We start from the raw sequence: 16691 nt of genomic DNA, 5'->3' as shown, positions 1-16691 counted from the left end.
TTTACCAAGCACAGAATATAGGTCATAGGATCTATCACTTGTGGACCTTTTATGTTGTACAGTGAGAAGCATTTGCAAAAAGTATTGGAAAACCTGTCCTCAACTGGAATTTTAAAGGGGAACTGGATATCTAACCATTAAAATTTTTTGTAGAAGAATCCAGAGAAATAAAAGATTTAGCAGCTTCTTCAAATGTTTTCTGGAGAAATAGGGCACTGATCTATGTATGTATGTATGTATGTATTTATGATTTTATTTATTTATTCATGAGAGACACAGAGAGAGACAGGGAGAGACACAGGCAGAGGGAGAAGCAGACTCCAAGCAGGGAGCTTGACATGGGACTTGATCCTGGGACCCCACGATCACGCCCTGGGCTGAAGGCGGGTGCTAAACTGCTGAGCCACCCGGGCTGCCCCCACTGAATTTATTTTATTTTGTATTTTTGACTTAAGCTTGCTGCTACTTTTTAATCATTTGAAATTGCTCAGGAGGCTAGTGGTTTGGTTCTATTGTTTGGGAATGAATTATCCCAAAGAAGTACTCTCTGCTCTTTCTTTAACCTGTATAACTGACAAGCTGAGGTTTAGTCATATGTAGAGTATGAGCTTCTATTGTAGGGATAGCTAAGCAAATTAATGTATATTAAGAGAAAAGATGTTTTAAGAAATACTTGGATCAATAAGTAGATATTATAGGTGTGGATTACCAGCTTGAAAAGAATTAGAATATCTTAAATTCTCTAGGAATAAAAACTGTATTTACTATAAAATAAATCATATGATTTAGAAGTAATGTCACTATCTACTAGTTCAGAATCATGATAAACACAGCAGTATTGTTAGATATAAGGCTTAACAAATTGAGCTGAATTGTTGCACGTCCCATATTTCTTTCTTCCTTCTTTTCTTTTTTCTTTTCTTTCTTTCTCTCTCTTTCTTTCTTGTTCTTTCATTCTTTTTTTGTATGTCTTATATTTCTGAAATTAGCTTTTATTTTGATAGTAGGCTTACTTACGTGGAGAAAGTTGCATAGGTCTGTGTATTAGGTCTGGCTATTTTCCATTCATTAATTGTATAAACATTTACTTTTAAAATAGTCTGTTCTCTAAGTTATTTATTTTATTTATTTTTTGTATTAAAACAATTACTGGGATGCCTGGGTGGCTCAGTGGTTGAGCATATGCCTTTAGCTCAGGTCATGATCCCAGGGTCCCGGGATAGATTCTCACATCAGGCTCCCTACAGGGAGCCTGCTTCTCCCTCTGCCTATGTCTCTGCTTCTTTCTCTGTGTCTCTCATGAATAAATAAATAAAATCTTAAAACAACAACAATTACTGAGTGTCAATGGACTTTTTTTGAGGGGCAGTACACTTCGGTTCATATTTTTAAGTGTTCTTTCATTCTCGTGTCATTTAAATGATGGGTCACTTCAGTTCTTTCAAGTCACGATCCTTAGTGTCAATTAAATGGTTTGATTACGAAGGGAAGCCCAACACTGTTTCAGGAATGTTGGCATGCTTTCATAAAATGTGTATGTCCCTCAAAGTGTAGATTAACTGTGACTTTCCTTTTTAAGCCTTAATTATTTTACTGAGAAAAAAGCGTTAGTAGTCTTCCTTTTCTTACAGGCACATACCTATATTTTTCCTTTATAAGCATCATTTTGTTTTCTTTTTTGAGCACATTGGAAACCATTTTGGCAATGGCTTATCAAGGATAACCTCATGGCTCTTCTGACAATTGTGTGATGGATATATATATATAATAAGTTATCGACTGAGGTTTTCCTCCACTGTAATTTTGCCTCTTCATGTTTTAGTTTCTTCTTTACCTTGAAAAGGTGGCTAGTAGAGGTTTTTGAGCTTTGTGGGCTTTATTTGGTTCACTGTTTCTCTTTTCATACATTAGATATGAACAGATACTTATTGTTTCTGTTAGTTAAAATTCAAGGTGGTAATATTTTTATGACCTATGTATTCATCAGCACAGACTGCCATCACAGTCATCCACAGACTGGGTGGCTTAAACAACAGTCTAAAAAACAGGGTTAGATCAGGGTGCATCCATGGGCAGGTTCCAAAGAGAGCTCTCTTCCCGGCTCACAGGTGGCTGGCTACCTTTTTGCTGTATTCTCACATGGCAGAGAGAGAGAAAGAGAGTGTGCTCAGGTGTTTCTCCCTTTTTTTTACGGGCACTAAATCCATCATGAAGCCCATACCTTCATGACCTCATCTAAATGTAATTACCTCCTAAATACACTGTTGCTAAATATCATCACATTGAGGATTTGTGCTTCAACATAGGAATTTGGGGAGAGGACACAGTTCAATCCATAGCAGTCCAGGACTGTGACTTCCAAACTATGTTCTGTGGAGTCCCAGGGGTACCATTGTGAACCCACAGAGATGATGGGGAGAAAGCTGATGGGGCCATACTTCCCTCTGTTTTAATCAGAACAGTTTCTATTTAATGTCCTAAGGTATCATTTGAGGAGAGTTTTGTGGTTAGAAAAACTGATCTAAGAATGTTTAATTGACTGCAGTGTTTTTCTTTCCCTTTCTCTCATTGCAGATCAGGGGTGCTCTTCTTTCTGACAACCAACCAGTGTTTCAGCAGTGTGTCAGCTGTGGAGCTCCTTGTGGTTGAGAAGAAGCTTTTTATGTGAGTAGGTCTCTGTTCCAGGAATGGGGCTCTCTGGTATCAGGGGCTAATGGTCAGATTGGTCATATCCAGCATTGGGCCACAGCTTGGGTCCTGGGGATTGCCAATGATAATTGAGAACAAGCAGCCAGAGGTAAGAAGGACAATCATGAGCATGTGGGGCATGATACCAAGGGGAAAGAGATTTCAAGGTTAAGGCAGAGCCAGCAAGTCCAAATGCTGCAGAAAAAGGAAGCAATAAAGGGGTAAAAAGGATCTTTTGTTTTTAGCAACTGAGAAGTCATGGTGGCCCTCACAGGAAAAGTTAGAGGGGCTTGGTAGAGAGTAAGTGGTGGGTTGAACAGTAAATACAAGGTGTGGAGGTCAAGTTGACAAAGAATGTGGTCCCAGCTTAGCCCTCAAATGGAAGGGGAATGGAAGAAGCCAAAGGGCAGCCTTCCAATAAATTAGGGGCTGTTTTGTTTCTTGTGTTTATCAAGGTTGGAAGAGATTTGCCCATATTTACACCCTGAGGAAAGAGAATCATTCCGGGGGAAAGAATGATATTAGGGGAGAAGTTTGGAATTACAGGAGGAAGATGTCAGGAAGAGGAAGGGATCTAGAGCCAAAAAGGGAAGAAAACAGGATTTGATAGCTGACAGGGATAGGTGGTTGAAAGGTATGATTATTGAAGGAGGAAGTGCCATTTTCTTTTTTTATCATGAAAGTAGAAGAAGTGATCCCAGGCTGCATTAAGAAGCTCAGAGGATAGCAGTGCCACCTTCTTCATAATCAAAAGTGGGGAGAAAGTAAAGCCTCTACCATAACTGAGCTCAGCTACTAGAACGTTATTCTCTAAGGAGAGTCAGTGTTAGAAAAGGGGGAGGAGATGAAGATCTGCTCACTGGGAGTGGGTGCTCTAGGGGCAGAATGGATGGCATTCAAAGGGAGGGCTTTTTTTTTTTTTTTTAAGATTTTATTAATTTATTTGAGAGAGAGAGTATGAGCAGGGGAGGGGCAGAAGGAGAGTAAGAAGCAGACCCCTTGCTGAGCAGGGAGCCTAGCCTGATGCAGGACTCAATCCCAGGACCCTGAGATCATGACCTGATCTGAAAGCAGACATGTAACTGACTGAGCCACTCAGGTGCCCCTCAAAGGGGAGACTCGCACCCAAGATAGTGCCTGATGCTGACGGAATGGAAGGCTGGGATTTGCCTCAAGGATGTGAGAAGCTGTAGTTATTAAAACCCTGGTGGTGGCAGAAATCGCAGGTAAGCAAGCAGTCTAACCTGGTCTCTGCCTTTTAAACTAATGTAGGATGAATTTTTCTTTTTTTTAGACATGAATATATCAGTGGATACTACAGAGTGTCATCTTATTTCTTTGGAAAACTGTTATCTGATTTACTACCCATGAGGATGTTACCAAGTATTATATTTACTTGTATAATATACTTCTTGTTAGGTAAGCAATATGACAAACCGTTTGTGTCTGTAGTTTTGGATATGAGGGCAAGCCGATTTCTTTTTACTAGCTTGTTTTTGGTTCTCAAACTTTAAACCAAGCTGGTGACATAAGGATACATCTATCCATTGTACAAACTCTGAAATAACTGTTCTCTAAGGACACTTTTGTCAAGACTAGTCCCAAAATAGCTTTTTTTAAAAAAAGATTTTATTTATTTGAGAGAGAGAGAGCATGAGCAGAGGAAGGGCAGAGGGAGAAGCAGACTCCCCACCAAACAGGGAGCCAGACCTGGGACTCCATCCCAGGACCCTGGGATCATGACCTGAGCTGAAGGCAGATGCCCAACTGACTGAGCCACCCAGGTGCCCCCTCAAATAACTTTTAAAACTATTTATAAAGCTATATTTTACTGAAGGATACTATGTCATTTATAAATATGGAAAGAATTCCTAAAACTATTTGAGACTATGTTGGAAGAGCTGGGATAGTTATTACTTATTTGTATTTTTATTTGTGTGTGTATACATGTGTTTGTATGTAAAGATAGTGAAAGATACTGATTTTGGGGGTTTCCTGGTTTAATACAAATGCTTGCTTGATAGGTAGTTAGACTCCTTTGTGCATTGTGTTTAGGTTTTACCGTAGGCTCATTGTATCAGAATTTCCATATATTTTATTGATACACATAAATATATACATACACACATCCGAAATATATATTTTAATTAAAAAATATTTAAATAAAGCACTATAGAAGAAGATTCACTGATTGAGTTTAAGCTTCCTTTTTATATATAAGAAGTGTGTCATGAAGAATTAGGTTATAGAACCTAGATCCTCAGATTCTTGACTGGTGTTCTTATAGCTATTCCAGAATCTTCAGATTGTGTGACCCATGATATTAGTCCACACAGTTTGTAAAGTAGTTTAATGAAACTTATTTAACCCCACCCTCAATCCCAGAATTATATGGTGCTTTTTCTTGGGAGACTTGGAATATGGAGACATCCCTTCAGATATTGAAACCACTGGGAAGTCACATAATCTTCTTCCCAGTTTCTTTACTCAATGTAGTTATAGCAAACAGTCATGCGATTATGTCTACATAAAACAAATATGCTCTTGACAAATTTCCTTCTTAGAAGAAAAGGCAGTAGAATTGTGACCAGATGTGTTGCTTGGACTTCTGCATCTCAGGCACTCAGAAATTGTTAATAATTACAAATAAAGGCACAGAGAGATGTTACACAGAAATGTGCTTATGCAACAAGTTTAAAAAATAAACTTTATTACAACTTTATATAGTAATATGGTAATTGGTGAGCCAAGGTGGTTGGATAGAGGATGAATTTTCTTTATTCTGGCATTAGTTTTTCAAAATATTGTACTGCTATTCGCACAATAAGCAATCCCAAATACACAGTTACCTAGGCAATTGGATTTAGCCCCCTCTTTTCTTCCTAACTAAGGATTGAAACCAGTTGTGGAGGCCTTCTTCATCATGATGTTTACCCTTATGATGGTGGCTTATTCAGCTAGTTCTATGGCGCTGGCCATAGCAGCAGGCCAGAGTGTGGTATCCATAGCAACTCTCCTCATGACCATCACCTTTGTGTTTATGATGGTAAGTAGAAACTGTGCTTTTATAAGAAGCATAGTTATTCCTTCCCACAAATTTACCTGTTACCTAAAACCTGCTTTGACAATTCTGTAAATGGGATTCTCTGCTTTAAGGAGGTCATGTATTGAAGTATTGCTTATATTAGAGAATGTATCGATTTTTCTGGACATTATCCAGCCTTTTTGACCACTGTTCTAATATAACTTTAGTTGACATTTTGTTACAAACGGTTTTTTAAAAGATGCTTCTTGGTGACACATAGTGAAACCTTGATAAACTAGAACTTCAAAACTAAACTAGACTTTAAACCAAAGATTGCAACAAGAGATGAAGGGCACTATATCATAATAAAGGAGACAGTCTAACAAGAAGACCTAACAATTGCAAATATTTATGCCCCCAATATGGGAGCATCCAAATTAATAAAAAACATATAGGAGCTCATTGATAATAATACAATAATAGTAGGGGACTTTAACATCCTGCTTATAGCAGTAGACAGATCCATCTAAGCAGAATATCAACAAATGATGGCTTTGAATGACAAACAACCAGATGGACTTAACAGATATATTTAGAACATTTCATCCTAAAGCAACAGAATACACATTCTTTTCAGGTACACATGGGACATTCTTCAGAACAGATCACATACTGGGTCACAAATCAGGTCTCAACCAGTACCAAAAGACTGGGATCATTCCCTGCATATTTTTAGACTACAGTGCCTTTTTTTTTTTTTTTTTTTAAGATTTATTTATTTATTCATGAGAGACATGGACTGAGAGAAAGAGAGGCAGAGACGTAGGCAGAAGGAGAAGCAGGCTCATCTCAAGGAGCCTGATGCGGGACTCGATCCCAGATCCTGATATCACAATGTGAGCCGAAGGCAGGCACCCAACTGCTGAGCCACCCAGGCATCCCAGACCACAGTGCTTTGAAACTGGAATTCAATCACAAGAGGAAATTTGGAAAGACTAAAAATACATGGAAACTAAAGAACATCCAACTAAAGAATGAATGGATCAACCAGAAAATTAAAAAGAAAAAAATACATGGAAACAAATGAAAATGAAAATATGACAGTCCAAAACCTTCGGGATGCAGCAAAAGTGGTCATAAGAGGGAAGTACATAGCAATGCAGGCCTACCTCAAGAAGCAAGAAAAATCTAAAACAACCCAACCTTATACCTAAAGGAGCTAGAACAACAAATGAAGCCTAAAGCCTGCAGAAAGAAGGAAATATTGAAGATGAGAGCAGAAATAAACAATATAGAAATTAAAAAAACCCCAGTAGAACAGATCAATGAAACCAGGAGCTGGTTCTTTGGAAAAAATAACAAAATTCATAAACCCGTAACCAGACTTATCAATAACAAAAGAGAGAGGATCCAAATAAATCACAAATGAGAAGTAACAACCAACACCACAGAAATGCAAATGATTATAAGAGAATATTATGCAAAATTTTATGTCAACAAATTGGACAACCTAGAAGAAATGGACAAATTCCTAGAAACATATAAACTACCAAAACTGAAACAGGAAGAAATAGAAGACTTGGAACAGACCTATAACTGGCAAAGAAATTGAATAAGTAATTAAAAATCTTGAAATGAACGAAAGTCCAGGGCCAGATGACTTCACAGGAGAATTCTATCAAACATTTAAAGAAGAGTTAATCCTTATTCTTCTCAAACTATTCCAAAAGTAGAAATGGAAGGAAAACTTCCAGACTCTTTCTATGAGGCCAGTATTGCCCTGATTCCAAAACCAGACAAAGACTAAAAAAGAGAACTATAGGCCAGTATCACTGATGAACATGGGTGCAGAAATTCTCAATATGATACTAGTAAACAGAATCCAGCAGTACGTTAAAAGAATCATTTACCACGATCACATGGGATTTATTCCTGGGCTGCAGGGGTAGTTCAATATTTGTAAATAAGTCAGCATGATTCACCACATTAATAAAAGCAAGGATAAAAACTATATGATCCTCTCAATTGATGTAGAAAAAGCATTTGACAAATAAAAGCATCCCTTCTTGATAAAAACCCCAACAAAGGAGGGATAGAGGGAACAGACCTCAACATCATAAAAGCCATATACAACAAATCTTCAGCCAGAATCATCCTCAATGGGGAAAAACAGCATTTTCTCTATGGTCAGGAATGAGACAGGGATGTCCAGACTCACCACTGTTACTTAGCACAGCACTGGGAGTCCTAACCTCAGCAATTAGACAACAGAAAGAAATAAAAGGCATCCAGATCAGCAAGGAAGAAGTCAACCTTTCACATTCACAGACAACATACTCTGTGGAATATCCAAGACTCCACCAAAAAATTGCTAGAACTGGTACCTGAATTCAGTAAAGTCTCAGGATTCAAAATCAATGTACAGAAATCTGTTGCATTTTTTTTTAAAGATTTTATTTATTTACTCATGAGAGACGCAGAGAGAGAGGGAGAAGCAGGCTTCCTGCAAGGAGCCTGATGCAGGATTTGATCCCTGGGCCCTAGGATCATGCCTTGAGCCAGAGGTGGGTGCTCAGCCACTGAGCCACTCAGGCATCCCAAAATCTGTTGCATTTCTATACACCAATAATGAAGCAGCAGAAAGAGAAATGAAGGAATGAATCACATTTACAATTGCACCCAAAACCATAAGATACCTAGGAATAAACCTAACTAAAGAGGTAAAAGGTCTGTACTCTGAAAACTATAGAACACTGATAAAAGAAATTGAGGATGACACAAAGAAATGGAAATACATTTCATGCTCATGGGTTGGAAGAACAAATATTGTAAAAATGTCTGTATTACCCAAAGAACTCTACACATTTAGTGCAATCCCCATCAAAATACCAATAGCATTTTTCACAGAGCTAGAAGAAACAATCCTAAAATGTATATGGAACCATAAAAGGCCCTGAATAGCCCAAGCAACCTTGAAAAGCAAAGCTGGTGGTATCACGATTTCAGATTTCAAGTTATATTACAAAGCTGTAGTGATGCAGACAGCATGGTACTGACACAAAAATAGACACATAGATCAATAGAACAGAATAGAAAACCCAGAAATGAATCCACAACTATATGGTCCACTAATCTTTGACAAAGCAGGAAAGAATATCCAACGGCAAAGACAGTCTTCAACTAATAGTCCTGGGAAAACTGGACAGCTACACGCAAAAGAATGAAACTGGACCACTTTCTTATACTATACACAAAAATAAATTCAAAATGGATGAAAGACCTAAATGTGAGACAGGAAATCATTAAAATCCTAGAGAAGAACACAGGCAGTAACCTCTTTGACATCAGCTGCAGCGCTTCTTACTAGATCCATCTCCTGAGGCAAGGGAAACACAAGCAAAATAAACTATTGGGACTACATCAAAGTAAAAAGCTTCTGCACAGTGAAGGAAACAAAACTAAAAGGCAACTGAAGGAAGATATTTGCAATTGACATCTGATAAAGGGTTAGTATCTAAAATACAGAAGAAACTTATAAAACCTTAATACCCAGAAACCAAATAATCCAGGCTAAAAATGGGCAAAAGACATGAATAGACGTTTTTCCAAAGAAGACATACAGATGGCCAACAGACACATGAAAAGATGCTCAGCATGATGAATCATCAGGAAAATACAAATTAAAACCACAATGAGATTTCACTTCACACCTGTCAGAAGCTAAAATTCACAACACCGGAAATGACAAGTGTTGGTGAGGATGTGGAGAAAGGGGAACCCTCTTACACTGTTGGTGGGAATGCAAGCTGGTGCTGCCACTCTGGAAAACACTATGGAGGTTCCTCAAAAAGTTAAAAATAGAACTACCCTATGATCCAGTAATCGCAGTACTAGGCATTTACCCAGAGGAAAAAAAATTACTGATTCAAAGGGATACCTGCACCCCTATGTTTATAGCAGTACTATCAACAAAATTAGGGATGCCTGGATGGCTCAGCGGTTGAGCCTTTGGCTCAGGTCATGATCCTGGGATCCAGGATCGAGTCCTGCATCAGGCTCCTTGTGGGGAGCCTGCTTCTCCTTCTGCCTATGTCTCTGCCCCTCTCTCTGTGTCTCTCATGAATAAATAAAATCTTAAAAAAAAATTATTTCCAAATTATGGGAAGAGCTCAAATGTCAATTGACCGAGGAATGGATAAAAAGGATGTGGTGTATATACAGAATGGAATATTTCTTAGCCATATAAAAGAATGAAATCTTGCTATTTGTAATGATGTGGTTGGAGCTACAGAGTTTATGCTAAGTGAAATAAGTCCGAGAAAGACAAATACCATATGATTTCACTCATGTGGGGAATTTAAGAAACAAAATAAACAATCATGGAGAAAAGAGAGGCAAACCAAGAAACAGATTGTTAACTACAGAGAACAATTGATAATTGCTAGAGGAGAGGTGGTTAGGGGGTTGGGTTAAACAGGTGATGAGTATGAAGGGCATGCACTGGTTGATGATAAGCACCAGGTGTTGTATGGAAATGCTGAGTCACTAAATTGTACACCTGAAACTAATGTTATGGTGTATGTTAACTAACTGGAATTTAAATAAAAACTCCTAAAAAAACCACAAAACCCAGAAAAATTTTGATTATAAGATTCCCTCATAAAAATGGCAGGTTAATGGTTAATTACCCAACTTCTGGGCTAGTGTTAGAGAACTATTGACTCATTTAAGCATAACTTAGTGGTTTGGTTGGATCTACTCCTAAGGGTATAGCTAAGCTCTATGAGAAAAAGAACAGTTTGCAGTGTGGGTAGTCTAGGTTGGGTTCCTCCTATATTTTGAAAAGAGATGTTTTAAAAATACTGAAAAGTTCCAAAGACCATACAACACTGTGTCTCCTCTCCTTTTTTTTTTTCTTTAAATCTTTATTTTTTTTTTTAATTTTTATTTATTCATGATAGTCACAGAGAGAGAGAGAGAGGCGCAGAGACACAGGCAGAGGGAGAAGCAGGCTCCATGCACCGGGAGCCCGATGTGGGATTCGATCCCGGGTCTCCAGGATCACGCCCTGGGCCAAAGGCAGGCGCCAAACTGCTGCGCCACCCAGGGATCCCACTGTGTCTCCTCTTCTCTGGGTTCCTGATAATCTCCTATACCAATATATTTCTGCTTACCCTTTTTTTTTTTTTTAATGGTTACTGAAGCCTAATCTTACATGTCCTTTAATTTTACATGTACATAGATGAATCAGTAGGTGAATCAACTAGTTAGTACCTTGCCCCCTATGACATCGAGTGAACAAGAATACTTCGCCTATTTAGTTAATACATGTGTTCTTTCTGCTAAAGTAGGAATAGATGTCTTTAAAAGGAACATAATCAGCACAGTTTTTTGCCAAAGTTTAAGTCTTCCATTTCTGAGTCTGAAATCTTCCAATTTAAACATTATTGAGAGAGTCATAAACCTAGCATATATTTTCTATAATATTATCCAATAAATAGTAAGGTGTCACCAATACGTAAGTTTTGTGTGATATATTTTAGATGCTTTACCTTATTATTATTTAAAAGTTTATATATAGAACTTTTCAAACCAGTCCTAAAACCATATTTTCCTCAGAGATGCTGTGTGTCCTATATTAGCAACTGGTTTAAGAACTTTAAGTTCAAAATATGTAGTCATGTCATTGTTATGTCTATCCCAGCATACCTACTGCCAGTTAGAAGTTTTATGGGAACTTCTTTTCCTGTAGCCATCTGTTGCTGGAGTAGTCTGCCCTGGGATCTTCATTGTAATACTGCTTTTTGGTAGCTTTAAATCAAAGTATTCGCTGTATTTTATGCTATACTTCACCACATTATTCTATGTACCAGTTCCAGGTTCTGGGTTATTTTAAGCACTCATCCTGAACCTCAGATTATTTCTGTGGTCATGCAGAGAGAGCATGCAAACCCTTTTAAAAAATCTTACTGTGTTATGGAAATAGAGAGGGGCATGAGACGTTCAGGGTATGTTCTGGTATATTTATTGGTGTGAACATATAGTGGTTGTATCATTAGAACAGCCAGTACTCATTGACCTTTCATTATGTGCAGTTACTGAAAGTAAAAGCCTTGACAATTAAACGTCTGTGAAATAAAATAATGAATTTATTAAATGAAATAATATTGTCATTCCTTTAGAACCTTAAACAGTCTCAAGTATAGAGAGGCATATGCATGCAAAGTGGTAAATCTTAGAAGAAATGGTTGTAAAGATTGTAGGGGACTCAAAAATTATTCTCTATAATTCTTCATGAAATCTCTTCACCAGGTCTGATTCTTGGTATTTGCTTTTTGTAGATATTTTCAGGGCTGTTGGTAAATCTCAGAACTGTTGGGCCTTGGCTCTCATGGCTTCAGTACTTAAGCATTCCTCGATATGGTTATGCGGTAAGTTTTTCTCATCTGTCATTGTGACTGGTTCATTGTTCCCAAGCTAAGGAACAACCAGAATAAAGCCTAACATCCTCATGTTCCCAGCCATGATCTGTCAGAGTCTCCCAGGGGTTTCATTTTAAGTGTAACGAAGAAGAATTTCACCTTGATAATCACCTGAGGTTTCCCCAGTCACCTTGCTGTCTGAGGGAGGGAAAGGTGGAAAGAGAACTCCTCGTGAAGGAGAAAGATTGACTAATTGATATAAAGAGATATAGTTGCATTTCAGTTCTATACAAAAATGGAGGATGGGAGCCTAGAATACATATTTTACATTGAAATTAGAAGAAAAAGAGCATATAATATAGCTACTGTGTTGGCTTTAGAAAGTTAATCAACTCCAAAGAAAAGTGTGCCCTAGTATAGTATAATTGGGTTTCTAACTCCCCAAAATTAGCACTGGTTTTGATGAAAATAAACAAGATTCCTACCACAAATTAACAGTCATTGAATACTGCTGTGATTTTAATTACACTGCTTTGGGATTATAAAATTGGGGAAGAAGGAAGGAGCTATGGGTAGTATAGCCAGGGGTCTCCCCTCTTTGCCAAATACTATACTTCCTTGTTTTTAGAAGGCAAAATCCCAACCCTCGCCCACTCATTGCCAGGGAAAAGAATTTTCGTTGCTCTGGTGTGATGGAGACTGTGAATGTGAAGCTTTGTTAGTTTTTAGGAATAGCAGTGAAAATTAAACTAGGAGGACATGACAATTCTTTTTTTTTGGACATGACAATTCTTTGGAAACTTTTCGAAACTTAAAACTATTTACCTTGCCCCATCCCCCCTTGTGTTATAGGCTTTGCAGTATAATGAATTTTTGGGACAAAACTTCTGCCCAGGAGTCAATGTAACAACGAATAATACCTGTAGCTATGCAATGTAAGTTTGTACTCAGTGTCAGAATGGATTTGCTTACTATTGTGGGGTCATGTAGAAAGGTCTTTGGGCCGCTTGGCTGGTGTGGGTCCTTTCACTGACCCCTCTTAAGTTGTTGTACACCAGTGCACATCTCTTTGACATTCTACTATGGTCAAAATTATATTAAGTTGGAGAAATGTTTCTGATATGTTGTTCATTTAGGGCCTTTTAAAAGATTCTTAGTGGCTTTGATGGTGGGTTTTAGTTTTTATTTTCAGAACATCTGAGTTTCAAATGAGCTGCTTTGATATTTTAGCGACGTCTTGGAATATTGGAGTTGTATGGATTATGTGAAATGTACGGATCCATGAACCCCTGGCTTCCTGTAAGCCAGACCCATGGCCAGGAACAAGAGCTAAAAAGGCAGCAAGAGCAGAAGGGAGTGAACATTTTCCTGGCACACTCTCAGCACTTGTCTCTTTCTCCTGCATTTAAATATGAGACATTGTGAAATCGAAGTCTATGCAGCTATTTTTTTTTTCTTTTAGACTGACTTGGAATATCCTTATTAAAGGATATATCCTCTAAAGAAAGAAACACAGGCTGGAAACCAGCATTCTCTTTTCTTTCATTAGTTAATGTATCAAAATCAAACCATTAACAATAATCATCGACAAGGAGAGTGTTACTCAATTTTTAAAACAACATCCTCTGATTTTATTAAAATCTGCATTTCTGTTTTATTGACAATATGCAATAAATGGGACTTCTTTCTCAGCTGAACGAAATGTGTTTCTTTCTTTAGAGGATATATCCTTTAATAAGGATATTCCAAAACAGTCTAAAAGAAAAAAAATAGCTGTGTAGACTTCAAGTTCACAATGTCTTGTATTTAAATACAGGAGACAGGCTGTGCCAGGTGTTTTTAGTACAGGTGCTTTTCTAAACTGCAGCAGGGCTACTCCACCCTGCTCTACTTCAGCTACCACTGAGGCTTACACCTGATTAAGCGGGCTTGCTGGTGGTGTCTTTTTTTTTTTTTTTTTTTTTTTTGGTGGTGTCTTGCAGCTGAGTATCTGCAGTGCTCAGCCCAGTCTTGGTGCAAGAGCTGATGGGACGCAACGGTGGCAGCAAGCCCTTGCTCACCTCTTTTCCCAGTTTCAAAATTCTTAGCCAATTTTCGTTTGTATGGCTGCTTTGTGGGTGATAAATTCTAAAGAGAGCTTTGATCGTCTTGGTAAGGGCCTTCGATGTCATCTGTGAAGATGGAGATTTTCCCCATCTGGAGTGAGTGCAAAATTATTCAATGAATGTTTCTCCCTTTTAAAGACAGCAGCATATAGATCTGGAAACAAATCAATGTGCAGAAGACTAGCATCTTGGTTCAAAGTATGAGTCTGTGGACTTGGTCAAGTTCCTTAAACCTTAGTCTCTTCATCTTTTAAATGTGTGTAATATTTATCCCATTCAATTGTTTTAGGGATTAACTAAACTGTTACATTCAGATTGTTTAGGATAGTACCTAGTGGATTTATAAGCACTCATCTCCTGTTACCTATTAAAAATGAAGACATAGTTATTTAAGTCTTGGTAACCTATAGATATGGTGTGAATTGATGGAGTAAATTTTACAGATGCTAAGAATGAAGTCATATTCTTTTCCTGTTGAATTTCAGATGTACTGGCGAAGAATTTTTGCTAAACCAGGGCATCGAGCTCTCCCCTTGGGGCCTGTGGAAGAATCACGTAGCCTTGGGATGCATGATTGTTATCTTCCTTACAATTGCCTACCTAAAATTGTTATTTCTTAAAAAATATTCTTAAATTCCTCTTTAATTTACATAATTGATTCACACATTAAAAAGGGAGCATCTTGATTTAAGTATTCAATGAAGTGTTTTTGTTGTCTTTTCATTTGGCATCATACTGTTGAGTAAGAATTATTTTCAGCAGAAACATGCACAGGAACTGCGATGAACTGAATTACACATGAAAGAACCCAAGTCATAAATTAATGATATTATGAACTGCATATTAGTTCATCTAGTCATACAGTAACCACGGGGAGGCATTTGTTTAATTTATTGACCTAAAAGAGAATTGAATTCTAGGAACTTATGACAAGTTATGAACATCTCTGGAATCAGTTTCCTCATCTTTAAATTGAGTAGAGGGTTCATTGCCCTCTAGCTCCAGTATTATATGAATCTATGATCTGCCACTATTTAATAAATAATAATAACAAATAGATGCATTGGTGGAAGTACGAAACATAAACTGTGTTGGAAAAACCCAGTATTATTTACAAGATCAAAAAAGCCATTATGAGAGAAAAGGCTTTGATGGGCCTTTTAAGGTTATTAGAACTTACTGAGATTTCTGTTGTAGAATCAGGACACCTCAGGGGGCTCTGTTGGCCTCTGGACTAGGTGTGGAGGGCCTGGAGTTCTTAGCCCTCCTGAGGTGGTTCGGTGGTCTGTGATCTGGGTGTGCATCAGAACCACCTGGGGCACTTGGCTCAAATGCAGATGGCCCGGCCCCATGCGCCCTGCTGCATCAGCGGCTCCAGGGCTGCTCCAGAGAGAACTGTGCATGCCAGGACCTGGTAACTACCAGGATTCTTCCCGGCTCTGAAAACTTAGATTTATGATACTGTAACTCACATAACTGTTCCCAAACAGACTTTGTTCATTCCTATATATACATCTCTTATTCACAGATTTTCTCTTTGTTCTAACTTTTATCAGTACTAGGTATTAACTTCTTTTTATTGAAGGGTAAGGCAGGGAAAAGTCTAGTTCAGGGAATTATCATAAAAGGAACACCCCAGTGCAACTACCAACCTAGGTGAAGAAACAGGACATGACCAATACATGGAAGCCCCCTCGTGTTCCCTGCCCTATCACTACCTCCTTTCCGGGTTATTTCTGAAATGACTCTCATATACGCCTCTCTGTTGCCATTACCGCACATTGCTACAGCTGGGTTTTGTGTTCCTGTGTGCATAGATACATCCTTATTTAAGTCCCTTCTGCCCACTTTCAATGGAGTAATAATTTTGAATAGTTTTAGATTTATAGAAAAGTTACAAAGATAGTATGGAAAAGTTCCCATATACCCTCTTCCCAACTTTCCTTAATGTTAACATTTATATACCACGGTACATGTCAGAAGAAGAAATTAACCTCGGTACATTATCATTTAACTCTGTACTTTATTCAGATTTCACCACTTTTACATTAATATGCTTTGTTCCAGGATCCATTTCAGGAGAACACATTGCAACTAATTCCCCTTTTTATAAAAGTAAACACTTTTCAGTATTATACAAATTAAGTGAGCCTGAGGATCACCAGTATAGACTTGCAACTGCTTAAGAGTATCATTTAGTGTCAGTGGGTGCCCTGCCATAGTGTTGCAACATCAGTCCAGGGACACAGCATTATATTTTTAAGAAACTTTTTAAATGACATTTGATTAATGCATCATCTTGTAACATGTTATCACATGCTCTTTTTACCTGATTATTATGTGACCAGCAGGGTTAACAGTTTTTCCTGTTCTTGGTATATAACCCTGGCTTCCGTAGAGTTCCCTGTATATACACTTCTCTCATTATACAGAGAATTATATATATCTATA

At 37.9% G+C, this 16691-nt stretch overlaps 1 protein-coding gene across 8 annotated transcripts in view; it reads left to right on the top strand.

The window, feature by feature from the left end:
• ABCG2 (ATP binding cassette subfamily G member 2 (Junior blood group)) overlaps window positions 1-14939 on the top strand; it is an 82376-nt gene extending 67437 nt beyond the window's left edge. For all 8 annotated transcript variants that reach the window (XM_035709586.2, XM_035709584.2, XM_049104817.1 and 5 more), the window contains 6 exons: window positions 2575-2664; window positions 3983-4107; window positions 5580-5734; window positions 12055-12144; window positions 12988-13070; window positions 14726-14939. In XM_035709586.2, coding sequence (XP_035565479.1) covers window positions 2575-2664; window positions 3983-4107; window positions 5580-5734; window positions 12055-12144; window positions 12988-13070; window positions 14726-14873 — 691 coding nt within the window. In that variant the 3' untranslated portion in view covers window positions 14874-14939. The remainder of the gene's footprint in view (window positions 1-2574; window positions 2665-3982; window positions 4108-5579; window positions 5735-12054; window positions 12145-12987; window positions 13071-14725) is intronic.
• The last annotated feature ends 1752 nt before the right edge of the window (window positions 14940-16691 follow it).

Source organism: Canis lupus, chromosome 32, assembly GCF_003254725.2.
Source record: "Canis lupus dingo isolate Sandy chromosome 32, ASM325472v2, whole genome shotgun sequence".
Classification (NCBI taxonomy): Eukaryota; Metazoa; Chordata; class Mammalia; order Carnivora; family Canidae; genus Canis; species Canis lupus.
Note: the sequence above shows the minus strand (reverse complement) of the source record. Positions and strands in the feature narration are given on the sequence as shown.